This window comes from Pseudophryne corroboree, chromosome 5 (genome assembly GCF_028390025.1).
Source record: "Pseudophryne corroboree isolate aPseCor3 chromosome 5, aPseCor3.hap2, whole genome shotgun sequence".
Taxonomy (NCBI): domain Eukaryota; kingdom Metazoa; phylum Chordata; class Amphibia; order Anura; family Myobatrachidae; genus Pseudophryne; species Pseudophryne corroboree.
The window spans coordinates 503677386-503697739 of NC_086448.1; the positions used below are offsets into that span (position 1 = coordinate 503677386).

The window sequence follows — 20354 nt, forward strand, 5'->3', positions numbered from 1 at the left end:
TGAAATTCCTCTGTTGGGGCCTTCATAGCCTCACACCAAGCAACATATTTTCGCCATATGCTGTGATAATGTTTTGCTGTCACATCCTTCCTAGCTTTTATCAGCGTAGGAATGACTTCAACCGGAATACCCTTTTCCATCAGGATCCGGCGTTCAACCGCCATGCCGTCAAACGCAGCCACGGTAAGTCTTGGAACAGACAGGGCCCCTGCTGTAGCAGGTCCTGTCGGAGCGGCAGAGGCCAAGGGTCCTCTGAGATAATTTCTTGTAGTTCCAGGTACCAAGTTCTTCTTGGCCAATCCGGAACGATGAGTATAGTTCTTACTCCTCTCTTTCTTATCATCCTCAGAACCTTTGGTATGAGAGGAAGAGGAGGGAACACATAAACCGACTGGTACACCCACGGTGTCACTAGAGCGTCCACAGCTATCGCCTGAGGGTCCCTTGACCTGGCGCAATATCTTTTTAGCTTTTTGTTGAGGCGGGACGCCATCATGTCCACCTGTGGCCTGTCCCAACGACTTACAAGCAGCTGGAAGACTTCTGGATGAAGTCCCCACTCTCCCGGGTGGAGGTCGTGCCTGCTGAGGAAGTCTGCTTCCCAGTTGTCCACTCCCGGAATGAACACTGCTATCACGTGATTCTCCGCCCATCGGAGAATCCTTGTGGCTTCTGCCACTGCCAACCTGCTTCTTGTGCCGCCCTGTCTGTTTACATGGGCGACCGCCGTGATGTTGTCTGACTGAATCAGCACCGGCTGGTTTTGAAGCAGGGGTTTTGCTTGACTTAGGGCATTGTAAATGGCCCTTAGTTCCAGAATATTTATGTGTAGGGAAGTCTCCTGACTCGACCATTGTCCTTGGAAGTTTCTTCCCTGAGTGACGGCCCCCCAACCTCGGAGGCTTGCATCCGTGGTCACCAGGACCCAGTCCTGAATGCCGAATCTGCGGCCCTCGAGAAGATGAGCACTCTGCAGCCACCACAGCAGAGACACCCTGGCCCTCGGGGACAGGGTGATCAACCGATGCATCTGAAGATGCGATCCGGACCACTTGTCTAACAGATCCCACTGAAAGATCCTTGCATGGAACCTGCCGAAGGGAATTGCTTCGTAAGAAGCTACCATCTTTCCCAGGACTCGCGTGCAGTGATGCACCGATACCTGTTTTGGTTTCAGGAGGTCTCTGACCAGAGATGACAACTCCTTGGCCTTCTCCTCCGGGAGAAACACCTTCTTCTGTTCTGTGTCCAGAATCATACCCAAGAATAGCAGATGCGTCGTAGGAACCAGCTACGACTTTGGGATATTCAGAATCCAGCCGTGCTGATGTAGCACTTCCTGAGATAGTGCTACTCCGACCAACAACTGCTCCATGGACCTCGCCTTTATAAGGAGATCGTCCAAGTACGGGATAATTATAACTCCCTTCTTTTGAAGGAGTATCATCATTTCGGCCATTACCTTGGTAAATACCCTCGGTGCCGTGGACAGACCAAACGGCAACGTCTGGAATTGGTAATGGCAGTCCTGTACCACAAATTGGAGGTACTCCTGGTGAGGTGGGTAAATGGGGACATGTAGGTAAGCATCCTTGATGTCCAGTGATACCATAAAATCCCCCTCTTCCAGGCTTGCAATAACCGCCCTTAGCGATTCCATTTTGAACTTGAACTTCCTTATATAAGTGTTCAAGGATTTCAAATTTAGAATGGGTCTTACCGAACCGTCTGGTTTCGGTACCACAAACATTGTGGAAGAGTAACCCCGTCCCTGTTGAAGGAGGGGAACTTTGATTATCACCTGCTGGAGGTACAGCTTGTGAATTGCCGCCAGTACTACCTCCCTTTCTTTGGGAGTAGCTGGCAAGGCTGATTTGAGGTAACGGCGAGGGGGAGACGTCTCGAACTCCAGCTTGTATCCCTGAGATACCACTTGTAGAACCCAGAGATCCACCTGTGAGCGAACCCACTAGTCGCTGAAGTTCCGGAGACGAGCCCCCACCGCACCTGGCTCCACCTGTGGAGCCCCAGCGTCATGCGGTGGACTTAGTGGAAGCAGGGGAGGATTTTTGTTCCTGGGAACTGGCTGTCTGGTGCAGCTTTTTCCCTCTACCCCTGCCTCTGGGCAGAAAGGACGCGCCTCTGACCCGCTTGCCTTTCTGGGGCCGAAAGGACTGTACTTGATAATACGGTGCTTTCTTAGGCTGTGAGGGAACCTGAGGTAAAAAGGTCGACTTCCCAGCTGTTGCTGTGGACACGAGGTCCGAGAGACCGTCCACAAACAATTCCTCACCCTTATAAGGCAAAACCTCCATGTGCCTTTTAGAATCAGCATCACCTGTCCACTGCCGAGTCCATAATACTCTCCTGGCAGAAATGGACATTGCATTAATTCTAGATGCCAGCCGGCAAATGTCCCTCTGTGCATCCCTCATATATAAGACTACGTCTTTAATATGCTCTATGGTTAGCAAAATAGTATCCCTGTCAAGGGAATCAATGTTATCTGACAGGGAATCAGACCATGCTGCTGCAGCACTACACATCCATGCTGAAGCAATAGCAGGTCGCAGTATAGTACCTGAGTGTGTATACACAGACTTCAGGATAGCCTCCTGCTTTCTATCTGCAGGCTCCTTTAAGGCGGCCGTATCCTGAGACGGCAGTGCCACCTTTTTTGATAAGCGTGTGAGCGCCTTGTCCACCCTAGGGGATGTCTCCCATCGTAGCCTATCCGTTGGCGGGAAAGGGTACGCCATTAGTAACCGCTTAGAAATCACTAGTTTCTTATCTGGGGAACACCACGCTTCTTCACACAATTCATTTAACTCATCAGATGGGGGAAAAGTCACTGGCTGCTTTTTCTCCCCAAACATAATACCCTTTTTTGTGGTAACCGGGTTAATGTCAGAAATGTGCAACACATTTTTCATTGCCGTAATCATGCATCGGATGGCCCTTGTGGATTGTACATTTGTCTCATCCTCGTCGACACTGGAGTCGGACTCCGTGTCGACATCTGTGTCTGCCATCTGAGGTAGCGGGCGTTTTTGAGCCCCTGATGGCCTCTGAGACGCTTGGGCAGGCGCGGGCTGAGATGCCGGCTGTCCCAAAGCTGTTACATCATCGAACCTTTTATGCAAGGAGTTGACACTGTCGGTTAATACCTTCCACATATCCATCCATTCTGGCGTCGGCCCCGCAGGGGGCAACATCACACTTATCGGCTCCTGCTCCGCCTTTACGTAAGCGTCTTCATCAAACATGTCGACACAGCCGTACCGACACACCGCACACACACACAGGGAATGCTCTGACTGAGGACAGGACCCCACAAAGTCCTTTGGGGAGACAGAGAGAGAGTATGCCAGCACACACCAGAGCGCTATATAACAGAGGGATTTACACTATTACAAAGTGAATTTTCCCCCAATAGCGGCTTATTATCACAATTTGCGCCTAAATTTATGTGCCCCCCCCTCTCTTTTTTACCCTTTCCGTAGTGTATACTGCAGGGGAGAGCCTGGGGAGCGTCCTTCCAGCGGAGCTGTGAAGAGAAAAGGCGCTGGCTGTGCTGAAGATAGCCCCGCCCCTTCAGCGGCAGGCTTCTCCCGCTTTTTTAATAATATTTATGGCGGGGGATTAGGCACATATACAGTTTAGAACTGTATTATGTGCATTTTGCCAAGTAAGGTATACTAATTGCAGCCCAGGGCGCCCCCCCCCCTCAGCGCCCTGCACCCACCTGTGACCGCAGCGTGTGGTGTGCTATGGGAGCAATGGCGCACAGCTGCAGTGCTGTGCGCTACCTTATTGAAGACCGGAGTCTTCAGCCGACGATTTTCTCTGGAATCTTCCGTCTTCTGGCTCTGCAAGGGGGACGGCGGCGCGGCTCCGGGAACGGACGATCGAGGTCGGGCCCTGTGTTCGATCCCTCTGGAGCTAATGGTGTCCAGTAGCCTTAAAAGCACAAGCTAGCTGCAAGCAGGTAGGTTTGCTTCTCTCCCCTAAGTCCCACGTAGCAGTGAGTCTGTTGCCAGCAGATCTCACTGAAAATAAAAAACCTAACAAATACTTTCTTTTTAGTGAACTCAGGAGAGCCCACTAAGTGCATCTAGCTCTGGCCGGGCACAGATTCTAACTGAGTTCTGGAGGAGGGGCATAGAGGGAGGAGCCAGTGCACACCAGATGTAGTACCTAATCTTTCTTTAAAGAGTGCCCAGTCTCCTGCGGAGCCCGTCTATTCCCCATGGTCCTTACGGAGTACCCAGCATCCACTAGGACGTCAGAGAAATAATGATTAGATCGTAATGGTGGAAGATAGTAGAGACCTGTAATGGGGTGCAAGAATAAATTATAATATAGGCCTGGCACTTTTTGAGGTAACAGTTGCATATTTTGTATTAATGCAATTATGCCTCAAAAAAAATTATTTTGAGTTTTATAGTCAAAAGAAAACAATTCATTTAAATGACAGTTTATATTTTGTGTGCCTTTATGAGTTAGAATACAGTCTACCCTGCAGACTAGCGCTAGCATTATCTGGCTCTAGTGGCAGCTCATGTGTAAGCTGCTATTACAGAAGTACAGTAGCATGTGTCAAATTGGCTTCTATCACCGAGTGATATCCTTACTCTTCTACGTGCTGCTCAATTTATGAAGCATCACATTATGTTAAATGTACTGTAGTTTCAAAAGCACAATACTGAAATCTCAGAAAATATTTTTCTGACACCATACGGTACTTTGAGAAAATAATGCTATGAACTGGGCTTTGTGAAGTAAATTACTGTTAGCGTCCTGTGTTAAATGAATGAATTGATATTTGTGGTCTGAGCAGAGGTAACCGTCAATCAGTTGCAGAAAAAAAAAAAACATACAGGTGGCCAAACAGCAGAGAACGCCAAGTCACTAAGTTACTTATGCTGACACCACAGATGCATCACATAAAAAATAGTTTACAAAACAGGCACGCTGTTGCTTAAGTAGAAATCAGCCAAAAATAGGGCTGGTGTCTCCATGGGAGAAGGATGGCATCTTGAAGTTAAGTGTCCAGGGTATTTAACAAAATTGGAACCACTTAAGTGGTCATTTTGCCATGCCAGTGATCACACTTAAGACCCCTACCAATTAGATCAAAAGAGTAAAGAACAGATTCATTTTTTTAAATGACAATCAATTGAACAAAAAGAAAACTGTACTCGCGCCTTAAAAATCCTCAACACTAATCCAAACTAGAATTAAACAGAACCAATTTTCACTAATAGACAGCATTTTAAATCACTTATGATTGGTTGGGGTGAAATGGAAATCCCAGCTATGGCCATTTAGTGATGGCTTTTTATAATGTGCAGGTGGGGAGATTTTTATGGAATTTTTTCATTCTCCACATAATAATTATGACATATCAAGAAATACCAGAAAAAAAAGCTTAGGTCTCACTGTTCTATTGGAAACTGTAGCAGTGAGTGACCTATAAATCAGTACAGCTATGATTCACTAGGTAGCCAGCACATCAGTTATTCATAGCATTGTAAGTAAACATATCAATGGTATGGCTCCTATGACATGGGCTATACAATAGCAACAGAATTGCTAAGAACTAAGCAGCACTGTAGCTACAGTAGTGGTATCAGGAGAGACAGGTGAGCATGTTGTTGGGCATATCGGCGTCAGGGTACAGCCAATGACTGCTCAATGGTGCGACTTTCAACGCTCCACAGATCAGACCCACTGACGGTGAGCACCTTAGCAGGAAGCGTATTGGCTGTGGTATCAGCATACATTCACTTTAGCGGTTGTTCACCTCTGAATCAGACCCTTACTGCTGAAGTGCTGGTAAACTGCTGCATTGTGAACATGCCATCATTGAGCACTGTATTCAAGCATCTGGAAGGCTGAGACTGACACTGTGGGTCTTTTAAAGGTTGAGCATTTGTACCTGCCATTATCACCATTTAATGCGGTCTCAGAATAAATGATAAAGGTAGAACGGCAGAGTGCAGAAATTCATAGACCTATTAAGATTCATTCAATGTACACGATACACATTGAAAGCAAATAGATCATTTATGTTATTGTACTTGCCCAGTAAATGTACTGTAAAATATGCAACACAGAAAACTAAGCTATTCTGCATATATGGACAGGTGTACTGTAAGCAACTTGTCAAGTCTGAGAGTTGGGTTTGGCTTGGGCAGGCTTCTGTGTTCAGAACTAGGCACGGAGGGAGTGTGAATGAAGCAAGGGGGCTTTAACCAGGTATGAATAATGGAACTTGTAACATGTATTCAGAAGAACCATTGGTGTTATAGCAGTGATAACCCCAAAAGCAGATGTAACATGATTAAAACTTTATTAAAAGAATAGAGTCTGTGGATCACTGCAGATCCTGTAAGTAAAAATGAAGATACCAGTGACTGGAAGATGACCTGAATAGAACAGGAATGGAACCGGAACGATAACCGGAATAGAACTGGAATGGTGACCGGAATAGAACCAGAAAGCAGGCTGGACTGGAACCGGAGTGGACTAAAGTGCTGACCGGACTGGATCTGGAATGATGACATTGGAAGTCCTAAAGAAAAGAAACAGTTCATATAGCAAAGGAGACCAGAATGTAGCCGGAATGGACTGGAGTGCTGACCGGGCTGGATCCGGAATCTTGACACGGGAGAGTCCTGAGTGATGCAGATGTAATTGCAGAAATACTTGTAACTTGGAAATCACCAGACCAGAACTGGATCAAGCAAAGTCACTAGAATAGAGGAGCTCAGCACAGAGCTGCACTTCCTGAAAAGAGACTGTTGTGCTGGCGAATTGGTAATCCCTTTATACTATATAGAGTATAGCTTTAGTGGATGCTGCGTTCAGCTGACGAAAGGAGCTCCGGGATTGGGCAATGGAAGATCAGCTGATGGAATCCAAGATGGCAGACTTGGAGGGAAACTCTGACTAGGCCCAAACACCAGGAAGTGAGCACAATGGAGAATGAACACTGAAACAATGGAAGACAGCGATGTGGGATCAGCGCCGGCGGACCTCTGGGAGCGTTGTGTGGACACAGTGCACACGGACCTCTGCGCCAGCCAGGACAGACATTGCATAGGTAATAAAGTGGTTTTAAAAGTCTGAAGTGTGACACATCTGTTGCTTTGAAAGCAGCATATGAACCTGTTTACTTCTAGTCATCAGCATCAGAGTGCAGCACATACACCTGGTACTTACATGCTGCACTGCATGGGTCTCATTTGTGTGTACACGTTCTCAACATTGCCTACATGAGAACACGTCTTCCCACCCTACATCCACCTCATCGGTCAAAGATCAATTTGCCAAAATCAGGTACTGTATAACTGATTTATTTAGCATGACAAATGCGAATTTACGCTCCACAAATAGGTATACGTTCAATTTTGCATTAGCCCCATAAGGTGTGGTGTTTCCTCATGTTTTTAATTCCCTACATCTTTGTGTATTTTATTTAAATATATACGAAAGCTGTGTGAATAAGATGGAAGGGTACCGTCGTTTTGAATTTTAAATGGAAAAAAAAATACACATTTCTTAATAATGGTCTAGTTGATACATTAAGTCAGCAACAGTTGGAACACATAGGTGCTATAAACATTAAAAGGTAATTGCAGTGTTCCACAAGGTCTAGTATGACATACTGTTTGATACACCTAAAGTGAAATAGAAAGATCAATAAAAGGGAAAAAAAAAAAAAAACACAGCCTTTATACCCTTCCCAAATCCACAGGTAAATTCAGATTTAGGGTATATAAATAACGGAGACAAACTTATTTCAAGACATATTACTGGGGACTGACAATTATATAATAAAACTATCATAGGTAGAAATATAAAAAATAGCATATTTTACGAATTGATTTAATTTAACTTAACTTATAACTAGTTCAAAACTACTTAAAAAAGAGCCTTATCTTTCATAAAGAACGTGTAACTTAATGGGAAATGAATAAACAGAAAAAACAAAGTAATTACCATTTAGGAAGGCAATAGCAAAAAGGAGAAGAAACTAGAACATTGTGTGATTTAGGTGTAAATCAGACTATGCATTTAGTGTGCACACGTTTAGTCTGCTGTAACAAGTTGCTGCTGAATCTCCCTCCCCTGCACCCTCCCCTTTCTAGTCCACTTGACAGATCACTCTTCTTTTTTTGTGTACCAATGCCTGCCTGTTGCTCCACTACTTACTCTGATGCATCACTGCTGCTGCAATCAGCCTTCTCATCCTCTCCTAGAACCTTGATTCCCAAGGAGTTCACAGCTCGCATTAAGATAGCCTCCATCGCTTCCACAGAGATCTTCTCCAGGACAATAACTCTACAGCGGCTTAGCAAAGCATTATTCACCTGGAAAGAAGGGTTTTCTGTTGTTGCTCCAATAAGAGTGATTGTACCACACTCCACGTGTGGCAGAAAAGTGTCCTGGGAATGGGAGGGAAGCAGAAAGAGCATCTCAACTATCCTGAGTGAGTATACACAGGCCAAACAATTGCAACCACAAACCTTAATCTCTGCTAATGTGAATTACTGAATTCTCATCAAGTGAAAAGGTAAAATCAGGTTTTAATTATTATTACATGGATAGGAGCAAATATATAAGAGGCTATATGATAATGCACATAGCTATAAAATGAAGAGATTTAAAATATGTTAAAATCTCTCCTCTTTATATGTTGCTTCCTAAGCTTCCATGCACATGTAACAAAGCAATGTTAAGTGGCTGATAGACTGCTAGCATCCATATCAGCTAGTTCATAACCTAAGAAATAATTTACAACCATTTCTATTTCTCCCACATAACACAGACCCTTCTACCATCCTTGTAACCTATCTGCATGTGCTGTTGTTGTTTAAACTGGATTGTGCCGGCATCTGTATACGTTATACTTCTACTAATTGTTTTATATAATAATTAATCTAGAATCAGAATTTTACAGTGATAAAAGAATAAAAGCAACTGATTTTGAGATGATTTTCTCTAACATTTCATGAATTTGAACCACTGCATTGAAAATTGTACAAAGAACAAAACAAATTGCTCATGATGAGTGCTCTCCATCCAAACATAAAACAAGCAAAATGTTAGAAACTTATCACCACAATATCAGAATTAGGGGGTATTTATCAAAGCTTGGAGAGAGATAAAATTGTGAGAGATAAAGTACCAACCAGTCAGCTCCGGCATTTTTTTTTTTTAAACATAGCCTGCTAAATTGGTTGGTACTTAAGATCACTCTCTCCGAGCTTTGATAAATACCCCCCCTTCCCCCCCACAACCCAATCCCTTCTGTTAGAATATTTACATTTTAGGAAGAATAAGGAATTCTGTAAACATAACATTGGTAGATACACTATGAAGCAAATGTTTTAGACCTGTATACCAACAATCCAATCTACAGTGAACTTGGCATGTATTCTAGTGTTACATCTGACTCAATTCATATTTGTGGCTTTCTGCCATTAAGATGCATCTATATTACTCACAAAGTATGTATGCACAAAGTATCACATTTTATGTTACATGGTTTACAAAAAGTAAGAAAATAGTTGAAACATGTCTGTATACCTGGGTGAGAAAACAGAAAGTTTAATTTGAGAACAGACAAAACCGAATAACAGAATACAAACATAATACATGACACAAAAAGGCTACAGTAGGCTAACTTAAGAGGATACTGACAGCTCACACATCACTTTCACTACTAGTACCAATGTACTGTAACTGTGCGTCACTTCTTTGTATAGAGGGGCTGAATGCAGCGATGTTATACCATCATCTTTTGGGATTTTTAACTGCTTGTTGCTACACGTGTTGTATTTATCTACTATATTTAAAAGTGTTATGCACATTATGTCTGAAATATTATCTAACCAAACAATGTTCTAATAAATAAAGATAGTCATATTATATATGGGCAAATAGTCTCTGTAAAGTGCTGTGGAATATGTGTGTGCTATATAAATAACTGGTAATAAATAATAAATAATATATGCACATGGTTTTTGGAGCAATATGTTGAGACAACAAAGAAACCAGGAGAGTCATTTTGCACTTGAATGAAGAGGATGCCTACATTGCAATAAGGCTGCGGTTCCCAAACTCTTAATATATACTGTTTTAACCAGTAATATGAATCGAGTCCTTATGCACAGGTTCCCAAATCAGTACTTAATGCACCCTAATAGTCCAGGTTTTAAGGCTATCCATCGTTGAGCACAGATGGTTAAATCAACTTGACTGAGGCACTATTAAGTCACTTGTGCTCAAGTATATATACAGTTATATCCTTAAAACTTGGTCTGGCGCTTTAACCACTTAACTGATGATTTTTTTTCCCCCCAAAAAAAACGCTCAGAACTTGTCTGTTTTTTTTTTTATGAATGAATTAAGTGAAGAACATGAATTTAACCCTATCCAAAATAATTTTTTTTAGATATTTATTTTTTTATTTTGAACGTTCTTTTTTTCCCCAAACATTGATCGAGAACACCGTGACCATCGCGACTTTAGTTTTTAGAGCCCGGACAGCTGCCAGGTACACAGGGGGAGGGGGGGGTCTAGGGGTGGCTTAGGGACAATGATTTACACTTCCCAGCCGCTGGAGGTGGGTGATCCTGCCGTGCTGACCGATCAGCAATGATTGGCAGCATGGCAACACTGGGGGCTGGGTGCAGGGAAGCAGAGGGACCTTTCCGGTCCCACTGACAGCAGCAGCGAAGGGAAGTTTCCCTTCCCTGACGCTGCTAACACAGTTTATCTGACTGGTCGCATCCTGTGCGACCAGGTCAGATAAAGCATTTGCAGGCATGGTCGCATCTGATGCGACCATGCCAGGCAAGTGGTTAAGGACCAAGGGCCTAATTCAAATCTGATCGCAAAAGCAAATTCTTTCTCTAATGGGCAAAAGCACGTGCAGTGCAGTCGGGGCAGCTATAACAAGTACAGAGAGCGTTAGATTTGGGTGGGTTATTTTGTTTCTGTGCAGGGTAAATACTGGCTGCTTTATTTTTACACCGCAATTTAGTTTTAAGTTTGAACACACCCCACCCAAATCTAACTCTCTCTGCACATGTTATATCTGCCGCACCTGCAGTGCACATGATTTTGCCCTTTAGAGAAAAAATAGGATTTTGGTACTTACCGGTAAATCCTTTTCTCCTAGTCCGTAGAGGATGCTGGGGACTCCAAAAGGACCATGGGGAATAGACGGGATCCGCAGGAGCTTGGGCACACTGAAAAGACTTAAACTGGGTGCGAACTGGCTCCTCCCTCTATGCCCCTCCTCCAGACCCCAGTTATAGGAACTGTGCCCAGGAGAGACGGACATTTCGAGGAAAGGATTTTTGTGTAATCTAAGGGCTACAAACATACCAGCCCACACCACAAACATACCGTACAACCGGAGTAACAGTAAACCAGATAACAGTATGAATTAACAAAAGCAACAAGCTGAAAACCAGAAATACACACCCCGTGTATAAACCAAGTTAACCAACAAGAATACACTGCAAGTAACAGTCCGCACTGGGATGGGCGCCCAGCATCCTCTACGGACTAGGAGAAAAGGATTTACCGGTAAGTACCAAAATCCTATTTTCTCTTACGTCCTAGAGGATGCTGGGGACTCCAAAAGGACCATGGGGTTTATACCAAAGCTCCAGACCGGGCGGGAGAGTGCGGACGACTCTGCAGCACCGACTGAGCAAACGCAAGGTCCTCATCAGCCAGGGTATCAAACTTATAGAACTTAGCAAAAGTGTTTGAACCCGAGCAGGTTGCCGCTCGGCAAAGCTGTAAAGCCGAGACGCCTCGGGCAGCCGCACAAGACGAGCCCACTTTCCTGGTAGAATGGGCTTTTACTGACTTCGGCACCGGTAGCCCGGCCGAAGAATGAGCCTGCTGAATCGTACTACAAATCCAGCGTGCAATAGTCTGTTTTGAAGCAGGATGACCAATCTTGTTAGAAGCATACAGGACAAACAGCGCCTCAGTTTTCCTGGCAACAGCTATCCGGGCGACGTAGATCTTCAAAGCTCTCACGACATCCAGAGACTTTGGAACTGCCACAGCATCCGTAGCCACCGGCACCACAATAGGTTGGTTAATGTAAAACGAAGACACCACCTTCGGTAAAAATTGTTGACGAGTCCTCAATTCTGCCCTATCCGAATGAAAAATCAAGTACAGGCTCTTATGAGATAAGGCCGCCAACTCTAACACTCGCCTGGCAGACGCCAGCGCCAACAGCATGACTACCTTCCAGGTGAGAAACTTCAACTCAACCTTACGCAAAGGTTCAAACCAGGAAGACATGAGAAACTGTAAGACCACGTCAAGATCCCATGGAGCCACAGGAGGCACAAACAGAGGTTTTATATGCAATACTCCTTTCACAAACGTCTGAACCTCTGGGGGGACAGCTAATTCCTTTTGAAAGAAAATAGACAATGCCGAAATCTGCACTTTGATGGAGCCCAATTTCAGGCCTGCATCTACACCTGCCTGCAAAAAGTGGAGAAAACGACCCAAATGAAAATCTTCCGCCAGAGCCATCTTAGTCTCACACCAGGAAACATATTTCCTCCAAATACGGTGATAATGTTTCGCCGTAACCTCCTTCCTAGCCTTAATGAGAGTAGGAATGACCTCCCCGGGAATACCCTTACGAGCTAAGATCTGGCGCTCAACTTCCATGCCGTCAAACGCAGCCGCGGTAAGTCTGGAAACACGCATGGACCCTGCAACAACAGGTCCACTCTTAGAGGAAGCGGCCAAGGATCTTCCACCAGTAATTCCTGAAGATCCGGGTACCAGGCCCTTCTTGGCCAATCTGGAACGACGAGAATCGCCTGAACCCTTGTTCGACGAATGATCCCCAGTACCTTTGGAATGAGAGGAAGTGGAGGGAACACATACACCGACTTGAACACCCACGGAGACACCGCACTGGCTTGGGGGTCCCTTGACCTGGAACAATACAGCGGGAGCTTCTTGTTGAGACGAGACGCCATCATGTCGATCAACGGAATTCCCCAACGCTTCGTCACCTCCGCAAACACCTCTTGGTGAAGAGCCACTCTCCCGGATGGAGATCGTGTCTGCTGAGGAAATCCGCTTCCCAGTTGTCCACTCCCGGTAGGAAGACTGCTGACAGGGCGCTCACGTGTTGTTCCGCCCAGCGAAGGATTCTTATGGCCTCCGCCATTGCCGATCTATTCCTTGTACCGCCTTGACAGTTTATATGTGCCACCGCTGTGATGTTGTCTGACTGTACCAGGACAGATCGACCCTGAAGAAGGCTTCTTGCTTGTAGCAGGCCGTTGTAAATGGCTTTTAACTCGAGAACATTTATGTGGAGACACGCTTACTGGAGCGACCATCTCCCCTGGAAGTTTCTTCCTTGGGTGACTGCACCCCAGCCCCGGAGACTTGCATCTGTTGTCAGAAGTACCCAGTCCAGGATACCGAACCGGCGTCCTTCTAGGAGGTGAGAACTTTGTAGCCACCACAGGAGAGAAATTCTGGCTCTGGGAGATAGACTTATCTTCCGGTGCATGTGCAGATGAGACCCAGACCATTTGCTCAGCAAGTCCCACTGAAACACCCGGGCATGAAACCTGCCAAACGGAATGGCTTTGTACGCCGCAACCATTTTCCCCAGAATCCGAGTACAGTGATGGATGGACACACTCGTCGGCCTCAGAAGTTCCCTGACCATCGACTGCAGTTCTAGAGCTTTTTCTACTGGAAGAAATACTCTCCGTAACTCCGTGTCCAGAATCATGCCCAGAAAAGACAGCCGAGTGGTCCGAATCAACTGAGATTTCGGCAAATTTAGCACCCAAACATGCTGTTGCAGCACCGACAGCACCAAATTTACACTCCTCAGCAACCGATCCTTGGACCTCACCTTTTTCAGGAGATCGTCCAAGTACGGGATAATTGTAACCCCTTGCTTGCGAAGGAGAACCATCATTTCTGCCATGACCTTGGTGAAAATCCTCGGGGCCGTGGAAAGCCCAAACGGCAACGTCTGAAATTGGTAATGAGAATCCTGTATCGCAAACATGAGGAAGGCTTGATGCGAAGGAAATATCGGGACGTGTAAGTAGGCATCCTTTATGTCGACTGACGCCATAAAATCCCCCCCTTCTAGGCTGGAAATCACAGCTCGAAGAGATTCCATCATGAACTTGAAAACTTTCAAGTATGGATTGAGGGATTTTAGATTCAGAATCGGTCTGACCGAACTGTCTGGTTTCGGCACAACGAATAGGCTCGAGTAGAACCCCTCCCCCCGTTGTGACGGGGGAACAGGAACAATGACCCTCTGTTGACACAATTTCTGTATCGCTGCCAGCACCAGCTCCCTGTGCGGAAGAGACACTGGTAAGGCCGAAATTATAACCGGTGAGGGGGCACCTCCCGAAACTCCAGTTTGAATCCCTGAGACACAATCTTTAGGACCCAAGGATCCAGGTCTGATTGAATCCAGACCTGACTGAAGACTCGCAGACGGCCCCCCACCGGTCCGGACTCTCCCAGGGAAGCCCCAGCGTCATGCGGTGGACTTGGTAGAGGCCGGGAAGGACTTTTGGTCCTGGGCGCCGGACACGGCAGGCGACTTCCTTCCCCTTCCTTTACCCTTAGAAGCGAGGAAGGACGAACCTTTTCCACGCCTGTATTTATTGGGACGAAAGGACTGCATCTGCTGATGTGGTGCCTTTGTGTTGTGTGGGAACATAGGGAAGAAAAGAGGACTTACCCGCCAAGACATTACCTTTGAAGGGTAAAGCTTCCATAGCTCTCTTGGAGTCGGCATCAGCATTCCATTGATGGATCCACAACGCCCTCCTTGCCGATATTGACATGGCATTGGCTCTTGATCCCAAGAGACAAACATCCCTCGCCGCATTCTTCAGGTAATCTGCAGCGTCCTTGATATAACCAAGAGTCAAAAGAACATTATCTTTATCAAGGGTATCCATATCAGCAGCTAAATTATCAGCCCATTTAGCAATAGCACTACTCACCCATACAGACGCCACCGCAGGTCTGAGCAATGCACCCGAATTAGCAAAAATGGACTTCAGAGACGTCTCCAGCTTGCGATCCGCCGGATCCTTGAGAGCTGCCGTGTCAGGCGACGGAAGCGCCACTTTCTTAGACAAACGAGAAAGAGCTTTGTCAACATTTGGAGACGACTCCCATTTTTCCCTGTCCTCAGAGGGGAAAGGATACGCCATATAAATCCTCTTGGGAATCTGCCACCTCTTATCCAGCGACTCCCAAGCCTTTTCACAAAGAGTATTCATTTCATGAGAGGGGGGAAACTTCACCTCAGGTTTTTTCCCTTTGAAGAAGCAAATCCTTGTTTCCTGCACCGCCGGTTCATCAGAAATGTGTAAAACATCTTTTATAGCCACAATCATGTATTGAATACTCTTCACTAAACGTGGATGCAAAGCAGCCTCAGTGAAATCGACCTCGGAATCAGAGTCCGTGTCGGTATCAGTATCTACCACTTGAGTAAATGGCCGCTTTTGCGATCCCGGTGGGATCTGCACCTGAGACAAAGCCTCCTCTATGGACTTTTTCCACACCTGCGTCTGTGACTCAGACTTATCCAACCTCTTAGATAAAGAAGCTGCATTAGTATTGATTGTACTTAGCAATGTGAGTAAATCAGGTGTCGGCTGCGCCGACAGGCCCAAAGCCCAAATCTAGACCCGCATCCGCTCCCCCAGCAACCTCCTCTGGTGAATAACATTCAGCCTCAGACATGCCGACACATATAATCGACACACACACAGAATGTCTCAGCTAGGGGACAGGCCCACAATGAAGCCCAGATAGAGGACACAGAGGGAGTATGCCAGCTCACACCCCAGCGCCCCAATATCCCTTCAAGGGATATATTTGACCAGCGCTGCCTAAACTATAGTAAAAATAAGAATTTACTTACCGATAATTCTATTTCTCGGAGTCCGTAGTGGATGCTGGGGTTCCTGAAAGGACCATGGGGAATAGCGGCTCCGCAGGAGACAGGGCACAAAAGTAAAGCTTTTACAGGTCAGGTGGTGTGTACTGGCTCCTCCCCCTATGACCCTCCTCCAGACTCCAGTTAGGTACTGTGCCCGGACGAGCGTACACAATAAGGGAGGATTTTGAATCCCGGGTAAGACTCATACCAGCCACACCAATCACACCGTACAACTTGTGATCTAAACCCAGTTAACAGTATGATAACAGAGGAGCCTCTGAAAGATGGCTTCCTAAACAATAACCCGAATTAGTTAACAATAACTATGTACAAGTATTGCAGATAATCCGCACTTGGGATGGGCGCCCAGCATCCACTACGGACTCCGAGAAATAGAATTATCGGTAAGTAAATTCTTATTTTCTCTATCGTCCTAAGTGGATGCTGGGGTTCCTGAAAGGACCATGGGGAGTATACCAAAGCTCCCAAACGGGCGGGAGAGTGCGGATGACTCTGCAGCACCGAATGAGAGAACTCCAGGTCCTCCTTTGCCAGGGTATCAAATTTGTAAAAATTTACAAACGTGTTCTCCCCTGACCACGTAGCTGCTCGGCAGAGTTGTAATGCCGAGACCCCTCGGGCAGCCGCCCAAGATGAGCCCACCTTCCTTGCGGAATGGGCCTTAACAGATTTAGGCTGTGGCAGGCCTGCCACAGAATGTACAAGTTGAATTTTGTTACAAATCCAACGAGCAATCGACTGCTTAGAAGCAGGTGCACCCAACTTGTTGGGTGCATACAGTATAAACAGCGAGTCAGATTTTCTGACTCCAGCCGTCCTTTAAATGTATATTTTTAAGGCTCTGACAACGTCCAACAACTTGGAGTCCTTCAAGTCGTCTGTAGCCGCAGGCACTACAATAGGCTGGTTCAGGTGAAACGCTGATACCACCTTAGGGAGAAAATGCGGACGCGTCCGCAGCTCTGCCCTATGTCGAATGGAAAATTAAATAAGGGCTTTTATAAAACAAAGCCGCCAGTTCAGATACTCTCCCGGCCGAAGCCAGGGCCAGTAACATAGTCACTTTCCATGTGAGATATTTCAAATCCACATTCTTTAGTGGTTCAAACCAATTGGATTTGAGGAAATCTAAACTACATTTAGATCCCACGGTGCCACCTTAGGCACCACAGGAGGCTGTATATGCAGTACTCCTTTGATAAAAATCTGGACCTCAGGGACTGAGGCCAATTCTTTTTGGAAGAATATTGATAGGGCCGAAATTTGAACCTTAATAGATCCCAATTTGAGACCCATAGACAATCCTGATTGCAGGAAATGTAGGAAAACGACCCAGTTGAAATTCCTCCATCGGAGCACTCCGCTGCTCGCACCACGCAACATATTTTCGCCAAATAAGACGATAATGCTTCGCGGTGACTTCCTTCCTTGCCTTTATCAAGGTAGGAATGACTTCTTCTGGAATGCCTTTTCCTTTTAGGATCTGGCATTCAAACGCCATGCCGTCAAACGCAGCCGCGGTAAGTCTTGAAAAAGACAAGGACCCTGCTGAAGCAGGTCCCTTCTCAGAAGTAGAGGCCACGGATCGTCCGTGACCATCTCTTGAAGTTCCGGGTACCAAGTCCTTCTTGGCCAATCCGGAGCCACTAGTCTTACTCCTCTTTGCCGTATAATCCTCAATACCTTTGGTATGAGAGGCAGAGGAGGAAACACATATACCGACTGGTACACCCAAGGTGTTACCAGCGCGTCCACAGCTATTGCCTGCAGATCTCTTGACCTGGCGCAATACCTGTCCAGTGTTTTGTTGAGGCGAGACGCCATCATGTCCACCATTGGTTTTACCCAACGGTTTAATAGCATGTGGAAAACTTCTGGATGAAGTCCCCACTCTCCCGGGTGAAGGTCGTGTCTGCTGAGGAAGTCTGCTTCCCAGTTGTCCACGCCCGGGATGAATACTGCTGACAGTGCTATCACGTGATTCTCCGCCCAGCGAAGGATCCTGGCAGCTTCTGCCATTGCCCTCCTGCTTCTTGTGCCACCCTGTCTGTTTACATGGGCGACTGCCGTGATGTTGTCCGACTGGATCAACACCGGTCTTCCTTGAAGCAGAGGTTCCGCCTGGCTTAGAGCATTGTAGATTGCTCTTAGTTCCAGAATGCTTATGTGAAGAGACTTTTTCAGGCTCGACCACACTCCCTGGAAATTTCTTCCCTGTGTGACTGCTCCCCAGCCTCTCAGGCTGGCATCCGTGGTCACCAGGATCCAATCCTGCATGCCGAATCTGCGGCCCTCCAATAGATGAGCCTCCTGCAACCACCACAGAAGGGATACCCTTGTCCTCGGCGACAGGGTTATCCGCAGGTGCATCTGAAGATGCGACCCTGACCATTTGTCCAACAGATCCCTTTGCATGGAATCTGCCGAAAGGGATTGCTTCGTAAGAAGCTACCATTTTTTCCCAGGACTCTTGTGCATTGATGTACAGACACCTTTCCTGGTTTTAGGAGGTTCCTGACCAGGTCAGATAACTCCTTGGCTTTTTCTTCGGGAAGAAAAACCTTTTTCTGAACTGTGTCCAGAATCATCCCCAGGAACAGCAGACGAGTTGTCGGCATTAATTTGGATTTTGGAATATTCAGAATCCATCCGTGCTGCTTTAGCACCTCTTGAGATAGTGCTAAACCCATCTCTAGCTGTTCTCTGGACCTTGCCCTTATTAGGAGATCGTCCAAGTATGGGATAATTAATACGCCTTTTCTTCGAAGAAGAAATATTATCTCGGCCATTACCTTTGTAAAGACCCGAGGTGCCGTGGACAAACCAAACGGCAGCGTCTGAAACTGATAGTGACAGTTTTGTACAACGAACCTGAGGTACCCCTGGTGTGAGGGGTAATTGGAACGTGGAGATACGCATCCTTGATGTCCAAGGATACCATAAAGTCCCCTTCTTCCAGGTTCGCTATCACTGCTCTGAGTGACTCCATCTTGAACCTGAACTTCTTTATGTACAGGTTCAAGGACTTCAGATTTAGAATAGGCCTTACCGAGCCATCCGGCTTCGGTACCACAAAAAGAGTGGAATAATACCCCTTCCCTTGTTGTAGAAGAGGTACCTTGACTATCACCTGCTGAGAATACAGCTTGTGAATGGCTTCCAAAACCGTCTCCCTTTCTGAGGGGGACGTTGGTAAAGCAGACTTCAGGAAACGGCGAGGTGGCTCTGTCTCTAATTTCAACCTGTACCCCTGAGATATTATCTGCAGGATCCAGGGATTTACCTGCGAGTGAGCCCACTGCGCGCTGTAATTCTTGAGACGACCGCCTACCGCCCCCGAGTCCGCTTGCGAAGCCCCAGCGTCATGCTGAGGCTTTTGTAGAAGCCGGGGAGGGCTTCTGTTCCTGGGAAGGAGCTGCCTGTTGCTGTCTCTTCCCTCGTCCTCTGCCTCGTGGCAGATATGAATAGCCCTTTGCTCTCTTATTTTTAAAGGAACGAAAGGGCTGCGGTTGAAAGGTCGGTGCCTTTTTCTGTTGGGGAGTGACTTGAGGTAGAAAGGTGGATTTCCCGGCCGTAGCCGTGGCCACCAAATCCGATAGACCGACCCCAAATAACTCCTCTACGCATCGCCTGTCCACTGTCGTGTCCATAAAGCTCTTCTGGCCGAAATGGACATAGCACTTACCCGTGATGCCAGTGTGCAGATATCTCTCTGTGCATCACGCATATAAAGAAATGCATCCTTTATTTGTTCTAACGACAGTAAAATATTGTCCCTGTCCAGGGTATCAATATTTTCGATCAGGGACTCTGACCAAACTACCCCAGCACTGCACATCCAGGCAGTCGCAATAGCTGGTCGTAGTATAACACCTGCATGTGTGTATACCTTTTTGGATATTTTCCATCCTCCTATCTGATGGATCTTTAAGTGCGGCCGTCTCAGGAGAGGGTAACGCCACTTGTTTTGATAAGCGTGTTAGCGCTTTGTCCACCCTAGGAGGTGTTTCCCAGCGCTCCCTAACCTCTGGCGGGAAAGGGTATAAAGCCAATAACTTCTTTTAAATTAGCAGTTTTTTATCGGGGCACCCCACGCTTCATCACACACGTCATTTAATTCTTCTGATTCGGTAAAAACTACTGGTAGTTTTTTCACACCCCACATAATACCCTGTTTAGTGGTACCTGTAGTATCAGCTAAATGTAACATCTCCTTTATTGCCAAAATCATAACGTGTGGCCCTTCTGGAAAATACGGTTGATTCGTCACCTTCACCACCGGAATCAGTGCCTGTGTCTGGGTCTGTGTCGACCGACT

The 20354-nt window shown here is 46.3% G+C and overlaps 2 protein-coding genes across 3 annotated transcripts in view; one reads left to right on the forward strand and one right to left on the reverse strand.

Moving 5' to 3' along the window:
- Positions 1 to 20354, reverse strand: part of WRNIP1 (WRN helicase interacting protein 1) — a 203635-nt gene that overhangs the window by 158810 nt on the left and 24471 nt on the right. For both annotated transcript variants that reach the window (XM_063923048.1, XM_063923047.1), the window contains one exon: positions 8221 to 8453. In XM_063923048.1, the coding sequence (XP_063779118.1) occupies positions 8221 to 8453 (233 nt within the window). The remainder of the gene's footprint in view (positions 1 to 8220; positions 8454 to 20354) is intronic.
- Positions 8415 to 20354, forward strand: part of MYLK4 (myosin light chain kinase family member 4) — a 265505-nt gene continuing 253565 nt past the window's right edge. Inside the window, exon 1 of the mRNA XM_063923045.1 lies at positions 8415 to 8497. Within this exon, the coding sequence (XP_063779115.1) occupies positions 8460 to 8497 (38 nt within the window). The 5' untranslated portion in view covers positions 8415 to 8459. The remainder of the gene's footprint in view (positions 8498 to 20354) is intronic.